Genomic DNA, 19,748 nt, shown 5'->3' on the forward strand with positions numbered 1-19,748 from the left:
TCGTAAAAACGTTATTAAAATGGGATAAGCACGAATTGATAAATCTTACAATGAAAATCGGTATTACCTTCTGTCTGGGCAATTCTTTCAAAACGTTCTAAGCATTCCTTTTTAACATTAGGCAGGTCTATGTCAATTTCCATATTTGGACATCCCCTTTCATCTTCTTCTCGGAGTCCAGGTTCCGCCTTGATGGTAACAGGCTCCAAATTAAATCTACCTGTAAAAAATACAACAATTCGTGAAATGATCATTGATACAAAACAAAATACATATTCTTAAAATAATAAAAAGTAACGAATAAAGATACCATTAGAAGCAGGATTTCGTTTAAAGTGTTTAAGGTCAATGAAGATAATATAAGAATGACCCCCGATGTCTCTTAGGGACCGATGCTTTAGGAATAAAAAGCGCTGCTCTTGAGCTCTTTCAATACGGTTGTTTTAAGTTGATGGAATCTAGCATCAATTATTGTAAATCAAAGTACAAATACACGTGTTTAAGGGTGCAAGTTGCGGAGCGGGAACTTCCTTATTCCGCACTACACCCTGTAAAATATCACTTGATACTTACATCATGTCCCAAATAAAACGGGGTGAAAACTTGAGGAATCGACAGCTTATTTGGAGAAATATAATTAAGTTAAAAGAGTACCGTAATTTGGTAGTTTCCGGTAAGGACTAATTTTAAGGTAAATGAGTTTCGCCAAGAGAGGGTGTTGTGAATAAGCATAATCTGTTCTGTTCGCACGACATTTCAAAACGGACATGGATTCCGAGCATCCAAATTAAACATCCTACAATTTTAATAAATTCAATGGAACTAACTGGCTGTCAGAGTACTCTTTGCATATTGTAAACATTCCATCTTTACATCTGGGTGGTCGAAATCTATATCCGCATACGACAATTCACCTTCGCCTTCTTCTTGGAGCCCTGGTTCCGTCTTGGTAGATATAGTATCTGGATTTGGTAGATCCATGGCACTGCTGTGGTAGTTAGGCAATTGGTTTAACTTCGAACAAACATACCTGAAACAGAACATAGTTGTAACGGAACTCTAATTTGAATAAGTTTTTAATATTTGGTTACGGTTGGAATATTCTTTCAAAACAATAAAGTCATAGCCAAAACACAAATTTGGAAAAAATGATACAAATTGTGACCTTGAAATTAGGACAACGGTTGAGATAATCGTTCTCAATCATCGGATAACTCTGCATTTGGTATTTATATAATAAATCTTCTCGTATATCTAAAAAATAAATCGCTATTCTGCTTTTCACAAAATACCGGTAATCCATATATTTGAGATTATTTTAATAAATGCCTTCAAAATACTAATCTAAACATAGGTAGACGTAATATCAACAGTTTAAACGTTCGACTATTTACCAACAAAACGCCAAATGATTCCGTAACTGAACTGGAATAACGGCCGCTACAGAAATGAATAGCGATGAATATAAGCAATCTTACTTGCAAATACCTGCCTCAGGTTCGATGAAAAAATGACGTTAATTTCGCGAAATTATCCATAGATAAAAACCACTCACTAGACACAAGACCAGTGTTTCCTACTCCCGCGAATCTAACCATCCCCATGTCCCACCTCAAATGCGTCACAATATTTTCGTATGCGGCAGGAGGGTGTGTCGCTATCGAATTTCAGAGAAAAAAATGTTAAGCGTCATCTGCGTCATACGACTGCACGCATAAATAAACCACTCTCTAGATCGATATCTTCGGGCTTTTTGTATGGCGCCATTTTGTCACCCCCTTAACCACAGACGACCACAGATAAAACGGTCGTATGGTCCAGACAGGTAAATATATTGTGGACCATAAATAAATCTCAAGGCCATTTAAAAAAGTGCAAACATAGATAATATGACTGCACCCAGCTCACATCGTTCATTCACTAGCCCAAAAAATTATATTTTAAAAATAAAAATGTTGGAATGCAGTTAAAGGAAAATAAAAAAACCCACAGCTATGCACACATAAAAATACTTTTTATTTTCAAAAAGACAATGGACAGTAATACAAAACAGGGTCAGTACAACCGATGTATTGAGCATTGATTTATCATTGAATTAGAAGATAATACTAATATATCTAAACAAAACATGAAACAGAAAAAAAAAGACACAGAAAAATAAAAAGTAACGGTCTCAACTAGGAATCGAACCCAGTCTTACTGCAACAACTTAATAGGATTTAATTTGACCTTGCACAAAAATACAAGAATATATACACAAAATACATATTCAACAAATTTAAGTGTTCATTATTATTGCCACAGCACTAGAAGTTATTCAAATTCTCCTGCAAGGGTTTCATATAATTTCCACAGCTTTGTCGTCAGCAAACATCATGGAAAATGCTGGTTAAATCTGAATACTTACATGATGCAATTCTGGAGAGGTTTAAATGACCTTGTTTGATGTAATCGTGGCTTTTTTTAGCAGTTTTAGCATCCTAATACGTGGTATAGTATCGCGTCGGAATACGGATAGGTCTGAAAAGAAAAATTAATTAAATTATTAGCCAATGAAGTACATTCAGGAATTAGGAACATTGTATCAAAGAACGAGAGGTTAGTACCTGTATTTGACAACGGGTTCGGGTCCTTCTTTCAGTTAGTGGAGATAGACAGGATATTATATGATGACTGGAAGATTAAGCGTTGCCAAGCATTCTTTTTTAATCCCAAAAGTACCGTATTTTTGCTTTCAATTGTGAAATGACACACACAAACAAACGTATTTCTTGTTGCTTCTTGCTAGCACCGGATTATCGAATCCGTCTGAGCAACCTTTAACACAACACGGCATTAATTAATCACCTTGAAGAATTCTAGCAGACAACATTATTTTTAGATGGGTTAGACGATTTTCAAAATTCAAAATATTTACGCTAAACACTTCAACTGACTTCAACTTCCAAAATGGCATCTAAGAAATTACCGTTGATTTTTATCGCAGCATAACACATACTTAGCTTCTCTTTCTGTTACACAAGTCGCTATGGTAGAGAGCGAGAGATCAAACTACAATTTTTGCTCTGAGCCAATGAGATCTGAGCTTTCAGCCACAACAGCGTTGTCTATAAGAATTTGGGTATTGAATAACTCCTCCCATCAGGGTTACAAGGTCATGCGAGAGTTATACGCCCCTGACTGCACGTATTACTGTAGTATTTTAAAAAACATGCAAACCTACCGCCCCCTCCCGATTTTACCTCCCGTCCCCCCCTCCCATACTCACAATCCCTCAACCCCCCGGGGAGAGTACCCCCCACCAACTTGAATGAGAGGTCGCGAATCGTCACACTGAAAATCCCGATGAATTCATTCTCATTATTTTCTTCTTGCATGATAATTTTTTCGGTTCATAGAGGATTTCTAAGGAACAGATTTTCAAAAATTTTCATCACAAAAAGAACCTTTTTAAATTGAGCTTATAGTCAGTAAAATGTAAAACTATTAAAATAAAAACGAGATTTATTACAAATTACTATGCGAATTGGTTAAAAAATGCGCCAATCAAAAATATTCGCAAAAAAAATTAATTTACAATAGTAGAATATGAATCTAAAAAAATGTCAATTTGTCCTGCGAAGCTGTAAGTCTTATGCGCGCTCTACACTCGCGGCGCGAACGGCCGCGAAGGCCGCGAAACGCGAGTGTGGATCTTGTTCACGCCTTCGCAATCTTCGCATTCGCGCTTCGCGCCATTCCCCGATTTTTGTCGGTTTTTTGGCCCGCGACAAAGGGTTTGCGGCGAACAAGACTGAAACTTTGCGAGTGTGGATGGACACAGTTCACGCGCGGATCGCGGCGTATATTCACGGCGTGAATTCACGGCGCGACTTCGCGCGCGAGTGTAGAGCCAGCTTTAAGCGCCCAAGTTACCGATCGCATAAAAACGCTACCACAATATAATTGATTTCAGCAGTCTTTGGTAAAAAGTAGCTTTAAACCTCATAAAGGTTGAGAACCCTTAACTTTGATTTTCGATTGAATACAAGATTGCGCAGTACATTCTGTCACATTTTGACTGGAAATTTCTTAAAAGTTGATTTTGCGGTAGAGTATTTTTATGATGTTTTAACAAGTGTTTTTGATTTATGTGTACCAATTAAGAAGTCAATAAATGTAAGTGCAACCAACCCGGTATGGTTCACAAAATCAATAATTGACAGAATAAAAATCAAGGAAGTCATCGCAGAAAGTATAGAATGCACAAAAAGCAATCAGACTACCTACCTATTGTTTTTTGCGATGCGATCCGAGCTCAAATGCTTCTTGGATTTTATAAAATCACAGAAAGCTAACTCCAGGTTATACAACGGCCTGAGATGAACGAGCAGTTCCTTATAAAATTGAAATTGACGTAGACCTGCCGGGTGTGAATAATGAATGCTTAAAACGCTCTGAAAGAATTACACAGTCAGCAGGTAAAAGTGACTTACTTTGTTTCATTTCATTCATGCCATTTTTTCCTTTTTTTAACTAATTCTTCTTACACTTGTTAAGCTTTATTTGTAATAATTTTCTGACTAATTGAAAGTTCTGAAGAAGCATTCTGCTGGAAAACGATTATCTTATCCCCATCGTAACCACTCGTGCAAAAGTCAGATTTAGAACGTCGCACCCATACTGGAGAAAAACATTTTTCGTTTTCTTACTGCAATTATTGATGTTCCGATTGCAAATATTCATGTTTTTAAATGAGACATTTGACGATACACATGCTGACTCAAAGTGGAGAAAAACCTTTTCCATGTTGCGATTGTAATTAGTCATGTTCTCGAAAGGGAGATTTGATGAAACACATGCTGACTCACAGTGGAGAAAAACCTTTTTCATGTTCCGATTACTAACTATTCAACTCTCAAAAGGGACATAGGTATGTCAAGACAGTCATAGAACAGACATGTACACAGTTACATCAGAGAGTGTCCAGTATACAATATCAATGTCAATAATAAGTGGTAGAAATAGCGAAATCCAAATTCTCTAAAAATTATGTTGAATCGCGTTGTATATTAATTTGTTTTATCTTTAAACTATGTGTAACTTTATTTGTTAATCTTAAGTTATCATTACAATTATCATAGTAAAATCGTTATACATATTCATGATGCGGATTTGAATGGTAGAAAAAGTTGATGACTCCCAAGGAAGACATACCAAAATCAAGTAAACCAAATACTTAAATCGGGTCATGTCATATCAAAAGTCACAATAATAGAAGATTATGTATGAGGTGATATTTGAATGTGACAAGACATAGTGTGTTCTGTTGAGGTCCATTTTCACTGCCTATCTCTGTGGAAATACGGTGTCATGGTTAATTAGTTAAACTCTGTGGTCAACTTTTAGGATCGCTGGCCATGCTTAACCTTTAACTATGGACGTCGGGTCTCAGAGGCCCAACCCCTTCTTCAATTTCTCGGAATAAACACCTTCCCCGCGCGTGCCATCCCCGCGCGTCTCAGTAGCTTCAGTTTTAGTTGTGTTATGACCAAGGAGGCAGAAGGTCGCGTCATCCGGCACTTATTACGTGAGTAATAATCATTTAAAATTTGATCAGGGCCTGGGAGACCCGTTGACTATAATTTCCATACAAATATACTCGGGCCTATGTGACCCGTCTACTATAATTTTCTTACATTTTAGTATTATAATCTTTTTTAATTTGTTCTAGATTTAAAAACAAAATGGCGGACAGTAGTGAGCCAACTACATCAGCTGTGAAACGTGGTGCCCACCCAACAAATGAACATTGCAGGCATAAAGTAATGTTTGTAAATGATCCTTTTGTTTGCCAGTTTGTCTTCAGTGTTCCAAGCCTCTATGTTCTGAGTGCCAGTAATTTTACATAAGTTTGATCCTTGTGAGAATTTTTATTTTATTTCTTTCAGAAGTTTTTTTTATGACTTTTTGTTACTGTTTCTTTTATTAGCTAGGAAAAATTATTGGTTTTGATTTTTGTAATACCTACTGTAATTAAGGAGCCTTAATATGATCTCAAGTCAATTAAGACTGAAAACTGACTAGGTTTGTTAAATTTGGAGATAATTATTAAAATATGAATAAAAATTGATTATTTTTATTACTCGATCTTTTATTTATAAATACTTTATACATATAAACTCCTTCCTAAAGTCAGATTGGTCCAGGTTTGAAAATTAGAAGAATTTTATGAAGGGGTCTGTGTGACCCGACGTCCATGGGAGTGTGATTTTTTTTTCAAATAGTTACATTTCACGTCCATAGTTAAGGGTTAATGCAAATATTTTCTTTGGTAAAAAACCCTTTGACTCAACTTAATAACTATAAAAAACAACTATTTGCACAATCTTCTTGAAAAATTGGTCCCTGAAGCGGAAATCTGGGCCCATTTTATTTATTTTAGTCTCTTATCCAATTTTACTCGTCTACGTAGTTATTCAGTTGTATCTTTAGGCGTAATTATTATAACAAAAAATATGTATAGGTATTTCAGATCTCTCGGAGAGGGGCGATCGTATTCTTAAATGCATTATGTGTAGTTATTGATGTTCGTCTTGGCATGATTAATATGATCATTTGATCAATGTAGGTATTGTTGTTTTGTTTTTCCAGGTAGCTTTAATATGGAGTCTGTAACCATCAAGCCGGAACCAGAAGCCCGAGAAGAAGATGAAGCGAGAGTTCCTTATAAAGTTGAAATTGACATAGACCTGCCGCGTTTCAATTATAAATGCTTAAAACGCTATAAAAAAATTACACAGTCAGCAGGTAAAACCAACTAGCTTTGTTTTATTCAACAATTCTTGGTATTTGTTTGTTTTTTTTACACTTGTTATATTTTATCCGTAATCATTTTTTGACTTTTTGACAGATCTGAAGAAGCATACTGCAGGAAAACGACTATCGTGTCCCCATTGTAACTACTCGTGCACTTATAAGTCAGAGTTATTATTTTTTTATTTTTTTTATGTGACACCTCACAAGAGTGTCCCTGCCTGTGCAGTGCACAGACAGGGGAACTATGTCACCACCCGGTTGGGCGGCATTGTGAGGCGGAGTAAGGTAGGGGCTGTAGGAAGGGATTTGTTAATGCGGGCCTTGAAGAGGCTCGGATTATAGGACGGAGGAAAAACAGATGCCGGTAGCTCGTTCCACATACGAGCCGACTTACACAAAAACGAGTCGTAAAAACGGCCCGTTCTCATGAAGCCAACGTCAACCGTGAACGGGTGTTCAGTTCGGGTCCGTCGAGTTTCGCGCACGTGCACCGGTGCATCAGGAATCAATGCTGCTAGCTCCTTGGAGCAGGCTCCATTGAAATACCTGTAGAACAGACACAGCATGCCTACATTGCGTCTATGCATCAGAGAAGGCAATCGGTCTGTTAACAACGGATTGTCAATCAGACGGATCGCTCTCCTTTGCACAGTCTCAAGCAGGTTTATCAAGTATTTTGGGGCACCAGCCCAAAGGTGGCTCCCAAATTCAATAGTTGGGCGGACTTGAGACTTGTACAGGGTCAGCAGCTGGTCACTGTTGAAGAATCTCCTAGCCCTGTACAAGACGCCCAACTTTTTGGAGGCCTGATTTACTCGGGCTTCTATGGATCCCCGATACTTGAGCTGGTCTGATATAGTAACTCCAAGCATTTCAATGGAGTTTTTATTGGGGAGAGTGCTCCCATCAAATTGCACCAGACAGTCATTGATCTCCTTCTTTGCCGAAATCAGACACGCTTGGGTTTTTGAGACGTTGAAACTGACCAAGTTGGCCTTACCCCAGGCACGAACCATCTCTAGGTGGTGGTCAATTTTTCGCTTCAAAACTTCCCGAGCTGTTCGGACATCATAGGTGGAAGGGGGCCTGTCAAAAAGATAACCCTCGTGAACGGTGCTGTCATCAGCGTAGCAGTGAATTGGTGCACATTCAACGAGATCGTTGATGTGCAATAAAAACAGCGTCGGAGACAGCACAGATCCTTGTGGCACCCCCGCATTGATTTGGTGCGGTGAGGGAGAAGAGCCGTCAACCACGGTTTGAATTGTTCTTCCCCTCAGAAAGTCCGCAATCCAACTATGCAGGGTTGGGTGGATCCCATACGATGGTAATTTCCCGATAAGCGCCCGGTGCCAGACTCTGTCAAAGGCTTTGGAGATATCCAACCCAACGGTTTGGGTTTCACCAAAACGTTCCATGTACCGCCCCCAAATATGCGTTACATATCCGAGTAGATCGCCACACGATCGGTTTCGACGAAATCCATATTGCCGATCGCTTAGGATATTGTTATTCTCGAGATATGTGAGCAATTTGTTGTTAACCACCCTTTCTAATACCTTCGAGAGTATGGAAGTGATGGCTATGGGGCGGTAGTTAGAAGGGTCGGAACGGTCCCCCTTTTTTGGGATTGGGTGAACGATTGCCTTTTTCCAAAGATCTGGCACCTTTCCACCTTTGAGAGAGAGCCTAAATAATTTCGCGAGCACTGGAGTCATTTCTGCAGAACACCTCTTGAGGACCAAGGCAGGTATTCCGTCCGGCCCACTGGCTTTGTCGACTTTCAGCTCGTTCAAGACTCGGAGAACCTCTCTGTTCTGGATCTTCGGTTCCTCCATTTGAAAACCGCAGTGCGGAATGGAAGGGGGAGTCTCTCCGTTATCTTGAAGAGTTGAGTTTTCCGCGAAAATTTTGCCTAATAATTCAGCTTTCTCGCGGGCCGAGTTAGCCAGCCGACCATCAGGCTTGGTCAGAGGTGGGAAAGTGGTTCTGCAGAAATTTCTTCCGATCGAGCTAGCGAGTGACCAGAAAGCACGGCTACCAGTGGGGCAGTCAGCCAGCTTTTTCGCAATTCTCTGGTCGTGATCGCTCTTAGCTCTATTTAGAACTCTCTTACAATCCCTTGCCCGTTTTCGGTATTCCGAAAGGTTATTCATGGAGCTAATCTTCCGGAGTTACAAACTCGGATTACAAACTCGGCCGATGGGTAACGGGGCAAGAGAATATCTACAGTGTCACTCAAGTATTTAAACAACTCAACAGTGTCTGATTCGGCAAGGTTTGGTGAGCGATATAGGCACGCATAAATTCTCATTATACCGGTGAGATCCACACGTACCCATAACACTTCGTGTTTTGCGCTCTCGATATTTGCGAGACGAGCGCAGCTGATGTCAGCACGGCTGTAAAGGCAGACACCTCCTTTGGGCCTGAAAAGGCTTTCCAGATGATATCCTGGGCAGTTCAGATAGGAGGTATCTGGGGGCTCGGCAATCTGTGTTTCCGTAAGGAAGAGGAGATGGGGATTTTGTGAGAGAAGGTGGTGGTGGATGGGAGTTAGGTTGGTGTGCAGACCGCGAATGTTAGCGAAATTCACCTTCATCCTCGGTCCACACTGAGGACTCCTACTGTTCGCTGTCGCTGAGTTTATATTAATTTGTTGTGAGTTCATAGGTTTTAAGTTTGTTTTATTTGTTTGTGGGATTTAGGATGGGTTGGGAAGGATTAGGTTAAAAAGGTTGGGTGGGGAGTTGGAGAGTGGAGCAACTGGATACACCAAATGTAAGGTATGTTCTTCTGACTGCGGTTCTAGGCAATGGGCAGGAGAGTCCGGCTGTGGAGGTCGCCCAGTGCGCCCCAAACGCTAGATGCTGGGTCCTCACCGGTCACGAACCGGCACAACATCAGCGGCAGGGTTTTTTCGCTGGCTGATGGAGCAGCCCACCCTTGGTCGTGAGCCCAAGGGTCGGGCCCCTGTACTATCCAGCGGCCCGGACAGCGATAACCGGTTTACTGGATCTCCCTCAACCGGCCTCTCCCAGCCCGGCCCGCCCCGCAGTGAGTAGGCCGACCCATTCATCAGTGTGATCCAGAACGCACAACCCTCCATGAGCCCGGGCACCCCTGCTAAGTCACCAAACGTAGCGAACCACTTCAGGTGACCTGTGGCAGAGGTGTTGGTAACCCAGAGTATGGTTCCCGGGGCGGCGGTACCCATTGACCACCTCCCAAATTAAAAGCAGAGAACAGAAGAACAGCACTTGCGCACACATACTGGAGAAAAACCTTTTTCGTGTTCTAATTGCAACTATTCATGTTCTCGAAAAGTTTATTTGTCCACACACATGCTGACTCACAGTAGAGATAAACCTTTTCGTGTTCCGATTGTAACTATTCATGTTCTCGAAAGGGACAATTGAAGACACATATGAAAACTCACAGTAGAGGAAAAGCTTTTCTATGTTCCGATTGTAACTTTACATGTTCACGAAAGGGTGATTTGTCGAAACACATCCTGGAGCACAATGGAGAAAAGCCATTTTCATGTGGTGAATGTAACCATTCTTGTTCTCAAAAGGGAGATTTGAAGAGACACATGGTAACTCTCAGGGGAGAAAAACCTTTTTCGTGTTCCGGTTGTAACTACACATGTTCTCGAAAGGAACAATTGACGAGACACATGCTGACTCACAGTGGAGAAAAACCATTTTCATGTTCCGATTGTAAATATTTATGTTCTCGAAAGGGAGATTTGAAGAGACACATGCTGACTCACAGTCAAGAAAAGCCCTTTTCGTGTTCAGATTGTAACTATTCATGTTCTCAATTGGGACAATTGACGAGACACATGCTGACCCACGGTGGAGAAAAACCTTTTCCATGTTGCAATTGTAACTATTCATGTTCTCGAAGGGCAGATTTAAAGAGACACATGCTGACTCACAGTCGAAACAAGCCTTCGTAATGTTCCGATTGTAACTATTCATGTTCTCAAAGGGGACAATTGATATAACACCTGCTGACTCAGAGCCGAGAAAAACCTTTTTTGTATTCCAACTGCAGTTATCCATGTTATTTAATGGGCAAATTGACGAAACACACGATGATTCACGGTGGAGAAAAACCTTTTACTTCTTCCAACTGTAACTATTAATAATATTGGAAGAGAGATTTGACAAGACGTATTCTGACACAGCGATACAACCCTTTTCATGATTCGAATGTATCTATGTATGATCTCAAAAGGGACAATTGACGAGACACATTCTGAAATATGTGGAATACTGACATACAAATATGTCAATATGGCCGTTGTCCCTTACAAAAGAAAATTTTCGTAGGCAAAATGTCGTCAAAATACTGGCGACTATTTTTTATTTTACATCAATAATTTATATAATACTCATTATAAATACATACATATATATTTGTAGTTACCCTACAAACATATTTTATATTTGTTTTAAAGAGAGACAAACATTACTGTGTTACGAATAACTTGACAATATTTAAAAATCTCTTACTGCCTTCACCTTGAGCGGAAAATATTGTCTACAAAGCCTGGGTGGGACCCAAACATGATGCCAACTCAGCCGCTGACCGGGTATATGTGTGTATGTATGTATGTATGTATATATGTGTCTTCTATTTTCAGCTATCTATTACAAGCAATAAAATATATAAATTTGTTTTAGACCACTTTAATTTTAACTGTACTCTACCGGTTTCGGAAGCACTCTTCCTTCGTCAGGAGAATATTAAATAGAATATTAAATAGAATTAGAATATTATTGTAAATTATGACGAGCCACAAAGTAAATGCTTATTACAAATATATATTACAAGTTTAACAATTCTCAGCAACATGTTTATGCAAACATATTTAATTCACATTTTTTACACTGGACTTCATACTAGTTGTAGTGTGGTGATTTAATAATTTAGTGAAACAGAAATCAAAAGTAAAATGATATAAAAGGAGTGCAGAAGAGATGTATTATGCTAACCTTAATTTTTATTATTACCGAGGTGTGTTATTATTTCTTTGTGTATATTTTAATATTCATAAATGTTTTATTTTCATTTATATCAGTCTATTTATTATTCTCATATGTCTAAATGCTATTTATGTTATCCCTATTTTTCCTTTCCTTTGTATAGTTTATCTATTATGTTCTTTTCATCTTTAAATTACATCTATCTTTAAACTGAGTTGTTATTTAATTGTTTTCGCTCACGTGTGAAATATCCGAATAAACCCAGTACGCTGCCTTAGTGCTTGTATGTTCAATAGACCATTTAGCAACTTTTACAGGATACTTTTTTTTGTTTTTACAGGCAAATTCTGAAATATTCTCGATTTTGGTAATTTCGTTTTATGCATATGAGTAGCAGGAAATGTTTAAAGATCATTTTTCGAAGATTGAAGCTATAATATGGCCATATTATGACTTTAAAGGTGGACGTTGAACATGGCTTGAAAATTATGAATGATTATTTTGGATATTGAACACATCGTCTGGAGATTGAACAATTCGGCTCCCATAAGTTTTAGGTATTTTTTTGTTAAATTAGCCAATTAGTGATAAATTGTATATGGGTACAGGGTGATTTTCAGATTTCAACACTTTACTTTTATCTTGGGTAGTAGTTGACTTAAAGTATTACTTTAAAATATACAATCAGCGTCCTTGAATCATCCAAATATTATGTAAGTTTGAAAACAACGTACAAGTACAAAAGTACCTACCGCTAATATACTACTATCGGTTGTCGGTGCATGCGTGATGTGAAATATTCTAACATAGTACGTATTACGGCCTCCGTGTCCATGGGGTAAAGCTTTTGACTAGAGATCCGGTAAATAAATGTTGGTTATAAATGACATAATTTTAAGACTTACCTTTCTATTTGAGCTACTGGTCTAAGGTTTATTGATTCTTGAGTAGTGAAATTGAAGTTTCAGTTCAATAACAGTATATATTCGCAATTAAATGTATTTTTAGTGAAACAATTTAGTTGTTAGAAAACAGCTAAAAATCAACATGGCCGCTCATTTGAACTAACCGACTCCTGATTGGTTGAAAGTGGAGATTGAACATTCAAGCCCTCAACGTTTGGCGGGATGTTGAACAAATAACTATTAACTTTTAAAAATATTTTATATTCATAACGTTGAGTATTTGAATGTTCAATATCCGGGAGTTTGAACAAATAAGTGCTAAAACATTGTTCCGTGAGTGGATATTGGCACACGAAAAATTCTGAAAATGTCACTTAAAAACCAAAAAAATATGTTATTTTTAGCTTCATTAATGCGCAATAGGCTAATGAACATATTGGCTTTCATAACTCAGTTTTGCAAAAAAAGGTCTATTGAACATACAAGAACTGGGACAGTGAGTAGGTACGATAAAAAATAGATTACAGGCTTTCAGTAGACAGTGCAGTAGTCTATAGTAGACATTAGGTATGAGAAAATATAGATTAAAGGCTTGCAGTAGACAGTGCTTAGTCTATAGGAGAAAGTAGGTATGATAAAATATAGATTACAGGCTTACAGTAGACAGTGCAGTAGTCTATAGTAGACATTAGGTATGAGAAAATATAGATTAAAGGCTTGCAGTAGACAGTGCTTAGTCTATAGGAGAAAGTAGGTATGATAAAATATAGATTACAGGCTTTCAGTAGACAGTGCAGTAGTCTATAGTAGACATTAGGTATGAGAAAATATAGATTAAAGGCTTGCAGTAGACAGTGCTGTAGTCTATAGTAGAAAGTAGGTATGATAAAATATAGATTACAGGCTTACGGTAGGCAGTGTAGTAGTTTATAGTAGACTGGCGTCCTTCATTTGAGAAATATTTTAAGATTTGGAAATGGGAAGTGAAAAAGATCGTACAGAAGCGACATAGTTTGAGTTAGAAGAACTTCCTTACGTTATTGTTTTACAGATCAGGTTGGAACTTTACTCTAGCTCTTTGCTGAGTTACTCCTGCTCTGATGACGGATGATGTAGAACTCAGGTTTGTGGTCCCAGGTGGAACTGTGTTGGCAAATTATTAGTAGGAATTTCAGGATGAGAATTTGGAACAATACAACAGAATCAGCCCAAACTGAATCCGAAAAAACACAGCAATAATGTATTAATTTTTATTTGCTAAATCTCGCAATTTTAATAACAGAAATATGTACTTAAATACAGGTTTGCGCAAAGAATTTATGTTTACTCATTAATATTTTTTTTTACAATAGGGGAAAAAATATTATTTTTAATATTTCCAAAAGGTAGTTTGAAACATGCTGTATAGAATCAGCGCATCTGTTTGAGTGGTTAATATGTTCATTGTTATTCAAGATTATGTTATTCAACATTTTATGTTATTCAAGATTATTTAAAATATTATTTAGTAGTTGGTGGCCTTTTTAGGACAATTCTTGAGGGCCACACAGGTGGCATCCGCAGCACTCTTCTTCAGGAAGAAGATCTTGCAGCGGCACCCCTTTGCTGGTACCTTGTCCTTGCATTGGGCCACCGTGGGGCACTCACACGTGCCACTGGCGCAGGGACTCGGAGAGGCCACCAGTTCGGAGTTAGGGTCAGTGCAGCCTGGAATCAGAGTGTTTATTTGCTACAATGTTGAACATGTGGGCTTGGGTGCGAAAATGAACAATCTGAATTGATATTGCTTATTCAATATGCGGTGCTAACAGTATGGAAGATTGACACCATCTACAGTTTCTTGTGTTTAGAATGAACCAAATGCTTATGTAGTTAGATACAATGCAGAATGAGTTAATGATGAATATCAATAACTCCACAGTTATATTTTTACAAAAGAGAGTACGAAAGCAGTACGAATTCTCGTCGTGAATAATGAACACTTGTAGCTAGTGGACGAGTTTGTGTATTGAGAGATGGAAATGTTGAAAGAAGGATAAATGTAGGACTGACAGCGATTGTGGCTAGTGAAAAGTTGTCAAGAGAAGCAAGGCTAACAGTCCACAATGGAGTGTTGGTACACACCCTGGTGTATGGCAGTGAGGCATGACACTGGTACAGGAATGATGTAATCGGAATGCTTATTGCAAAGATTGTATCAGTTGATGCCGCTATACCATCAAATCGATTCCTTTTAGTCATAATCAGACACTAAAAATGAGGTTCGTACCCAAAGAAAAACCTTTGATGTAACTGTGCATTCTCTGGGTCAACGCCATCTGAGCCTTTGAAGTTTCTGTGCCTTTTGGTGGCCTAACAAATAAAATGTATAGCTTCTATAGGAAACACACAAGAGGTACTGCAAGGATTAGTATTGGGTCCAACATTGTTTGTAACTTTCTTAAAAGTTACCAGCCGTAGGTCGCCACTGGGGTGACTTATGGCACAATAGTTCCAGGGGCGGTGGTATCCATAACCGCCTCACATAATGAGAGTATTTGTAATTTATCAATTTGTTCTTACATTGTTCTGGTTTGACGCACTGATTGGACAGGCCTCTCACGAATCCAGGCAGACAGCGACACGCGATAGGGCAACCGGGCGGCTTGGTACATTTGGCTTCTTCACCTGAAAACACCATTGCGCAAGTCCGGTCGGCGCACAGCGCGCAGGTGTCAACTATTTCATTCGCACCACATTGAGGGGCTGGAAATATTAGGAAATTTGTAATAATATGCAAATTCAAATGAAAATGGGCATTGAATTTGCGTCCCCCTCAATAGTAATAGACCACAAAAATTGCATTTGAAAAAAAAGTGAACAAGAAGACATTGGGGTGTTTTAAAATAAGATAGTTGATAATAATATTATTATTTAATTAGTTTGATGAAATTAATAATAATGACTAATTGGTGTGTAAATTGTGTGATTATGTATGTAATCAAAGGACCATTGATTTTATACAAGTGACCACTGCACAGAGTGGAAAATATGTTGTGTTCTCATTTGATTCTGCGCTATTAAAAACAAAGTAAACATTATCTCACTCGACCTTGGAGGATATTATTCCTCCAAGCCCTTGATCTAGTTTATAAACATTTATTTAAGAAGAAAGTCATCTAAAAGAACTAACTTGGCCGCGCAATACACTTCCCGCCCTTGTCCTTGACAAATCCACTCTTGCATTTGCAACCATCGGCTCGGTTTGCGTTCAAGTCTCCCTGGCATGGTTTAGCTGCAAAAAGAGTTATGCAAAGGCATCGATAAGAAATTTTTACATACTTATGTAAAAATGTATGACACTTATAATACAATGTACTCGTTTGGCGTTTTTGGTTGGGTAAAAGAGAAATATTTGACGGCCTCTGTTGTCGAGGGGTAAGACTAAGAATCTGTAGTTCGCTGGTTCGAATTTGATCCCATCCCGCACAAGTAAAGATAATTTGAAATTTTGACAATTATTTCATCAAATGTATATTTGCGGTACGTTACAGAGTGTAAGATACTCTCAATATCACCCTGGTGTAGGACCAACATTCAGAATGGAAATGTTGCTTGAAATGAATTTATATGGTATGCGGTGACAAGATCTGAATACTCAAGTATTCCTCCACCTTCCTCTTACCTATCTCCTTAACGTTCCCACTATATCCAGCTTCACAACACATCTGCTCGAGTGGAACGCATTGCAGAAGCACTTATTGTTGCAGGTCTTGTTGATGATGGTGCAATACTAGCAAATGATATCACAGTAAGGCACGGGTATCGTAGTTGTTTGGACTGAGCTGGACATTGCTTGACTGTAATGCAGATGTTCTTGGCATCCCTGGCGAAGCCCATCTCACAATAGCATTTATTGTTGCTTGATTTTGATGGTGCAACACTAGCAAGTAATAACGCAGTTACTTAGGTTGATGGTGCAACACTAGCAAGTAATAACGCAGTTACATAGGTTACTTAAGTAATAACGCAGTTACTTAGTTACTTAGGATACTTAGGTTTGGTAGTTGTTTTGATGTTGATTGGACTGGTCTAAACACTGCTCGACTGAAATGCAGACATTGTTCGCGTCCCTGGAGAAGCCCACCTTGCAGTAACAAGTCTTTTCGAAAGCCTTGTTGATGATAGTGCAACACTAGTTAGTGATATCACAGAAAGGCACACAGATCTGATAGTTGATGATTGTTGTTGAGACTAACCTGGACACTGCTTGACTGGAATGCAGACGTTCTTGGCGTTTCTGGCGAAGCCTGCTTTGAAGTAGCAATTTTTGCTGCAGTTCTTGTTGATACTAGTACAAGGATCCCCAAGGGTGGCGCAAGTTGTGTCGCAAGCGGAGAAGCAGGCGAAGAACTCGTTTTCACTCCGAATTTCTCTGGAGGCAAATACAAAATGGGCGGTGAATTTCCAAGAGTGATAATTCCTAAACTAACACACCACCAGTAAGATTATCTTTCATAAAAACCACGCTACTCATACATACAAATCATCAAAATATAATTGATTACCTACAGTGATCGCCTATCTTTTTCCTAGGGCCTAGGCATCTATTGGTTTTGACAAGAGCGCTAAAATTTTACTTGCGCCATGCGCCATTTGGCTCAGGACCAGCCCTGACTAGACGAACAACAATAGTAACGCCTTTTGACTTTTACATGGTATAATTTAAATCATAATACATAAACCATAATATAATAAATAAAAATCGTGTACATAATAAAAGCTTGTAAAGAAATATAGCTTGTAAAACAACAAAAGATATTATGAAATAGAAGTTAAGAACATGTAATTAAATGCAATCTTCAAATAGATGCCAAAATTGTAAGTTTCGCTGATAATACGATTCTCCTCTTCAAATCAAGAAATTGGAATGATGTATACATAAAAGCTAACAGGGGCATAACTGTGGTTAAAAGATGGTTAAACAATAATACACTAACAATGAATGTGACCAAAACTAAATACATTGATTTTAGTATTAATCCTTCCTTAAGAAACCCAGAAAATCAAATTAAAATATGTGCTTGCAACCTGACAAATACGATAATATGTGATTGCCCTTATTTAGAACAGGTAACTAAAATTAAATACTTAGGTATTATTTTTGACAGCAATTTAAAGTGGAAACAACATATAACCTCTACAGCAAACAAACTTAGAAAATTCATTTACTTTTTTAGACAAACTCGCAACTTTCTCAACCTAAGCCAGCTCAAAACAATCTACTCTGCACCGTGTCAATGTTTAATAGAGTATGGTATCATAGCATGGGGAGGAGCAAAAGCTGCCTCCATTGATCCAATATCTAAAGCTCAGAAACTTATAATAATGATTATCCTCAAACTACCAATCACAAGCAGTTCGGAAGAAATCTTTGGGAAAATCTGTGTTATGGACATAAGGCAACTTTATGCCAAAAACATACTAACATATCTCTTCAAACACAAAACTATTTTGACAATATCTAAACTGCTCGTGATACTAGAACCAAAGGACATAATTTCTTAGAAATCCCTTTCGCTAAAACAACTTTTGGCCAGAGAAATTTTAGATATTTTGCAACAAGGCTATATAATGCTCTCCCACTAGCCATTAGACTGAACGATTTTTTTTCTGAAATATAAAACAGACATCAAGTCTTGGATCATCAGCCAAGACAGATCCATGATCAAAAATTTTATAAAAATCCCTACATAAGTATGTACTCCAACTAGATGCTGTTTAACAAATTTATCATTTATTATTATTATTATTTATTATTTTTTATCTTTTTCACAATGTTTAACTCTTAAACCCTACCACTCTGGGAATGTAATTATTCCTACCACGGGGTACTGAAGTACCCCGGGCAGAAAAAAATTAATAAAATAAAAGTATTTGATATTTTTTAAAATATTATTTGTATTATGGCAAAGTAATAAAAAAAGACAATAAAATTTATTAATAAAAACTAAAAGACATTTTTGTCGTCACATGAAGGACAGATTTTGTATTGATGGTCAGCACAAATATGGCGGCGACAAGTGTTACAGACAGATCGAGATTTTCTGTCCTTTGTGCGCGGACAAAAACAGCAGCGACCAGGTTTGAGATTATCAGGGACCGGTCTATGATCTTCACTATGAATATTCAAGACTGCACTTATAGTTTCTCTGATATCCCGGAGTAAACTTGGCCATTGAAATTTTGCTCTCATATGAGAATATATGAGTGCCATTGACAAACTCTAAAGAAATTCACGCCGTTTGGTTATTTTCTCTTTATCAATGTTAGTTGACAGTTTGAATAAGACCCAAGAGTTGACACCAACGGCATTTAGCAACCCGTAGAAGAGACACATGGGACACCTTTTGGTCTTCCTGGACGTCGAGTACTTCTTACAAAGTTGGTCGAACACATCCACCCCGCATTTGGTTTTACTATAGAAATGTATTATTTCTGGGAGGTACACTTCATTATCCTTGTCAGGGCTGTCATGCATGGTGGACAGCATGATTACAGCTTTTTTCTTAGCTGACTTCAGAGGACAATACGACAAAAGTGTGAGAGGTCCGTCGTAGGCAAACATTGAGGTGCATCTTTCTCAATTTTTAGTGTCCAAGTATACACGAGGAATTTCTCGTTTATTCTTCTTTACTGTTCCAACTAATGTTATCCCTTTTTCCAGTAACTTCTTGGCCGTGGGTATAGACGTGAACCAATTGTTACATGTCAGGTTTCTGTTAAGACCTTGTACGGGAGCAGTCAGTTCCATAACATTATTATGACATTTTCTGTACAGAACTGATGGAGAATCTAGCACACGAACCAAGCGCCTATCTTCTTCATTTATACCAGCCCCATCATTGTCAGGCACTAAATACTCTTCATCTCCTTCCACTTGATCACCGTCTTCATGAGATGGGACTTCAGAATGGTCCCAGAAATCCTCGATAACACTGTCGGGCTCATCTTCTAAATCTTCTCCTAGGTTTAGCTCTTCGTCGTCAGAAACCAACAAAGCAGCTGC

General features: G+C 38.3%; 1 protein-coding gene across 1 annotated transcript in view; it reads right to left on the reverse strand.

Moving 5' to 3' along the window:
- Positions 1–17,001, reverse strand: part of LOC149415880 (uncharacterized) — a 134,100-nt gene extending 117,099 nt beyond the window's left edge. The window contains exons 1-3 of the mRNA XM_089641811.1: positions 16,939–17,001; positions 15,873–15,974; positions 15,263–15,445 (exon numbers count right to left, since the gene is read on the reverse strand). Coding sequence (XP_089497937.1) covers positions 15,263–15,380 — 118 coding nt within the window. The 5' untranslated portion in view covers positions 15,381–15,445; positions 15,873–15,974; positions 16,939–17,001. The remainder of the gene's footprint in view (positions 1–15,262; positions 15,446–15,872; positions 15,975–16,938) is intronic.
- Positions 17,002–19,748: the final 2,747 nt, after the last annotated feature.

Source organism: Hesperophylax consimilis, chromosome 17 (genome assembly GCF_061612785.1).
Source record: "Hesperophylax consimilis isolate HC1 chromosome 17, BYU_Hcon_1.0, whole genome shotgun sequence".
Lineage (NCBI taxonomy): Eukaryota > Metazoa > Arthropoda > Insecta > Trichoptera > Limnephilidae > Hesperophylax > Hesperophylax consimilis.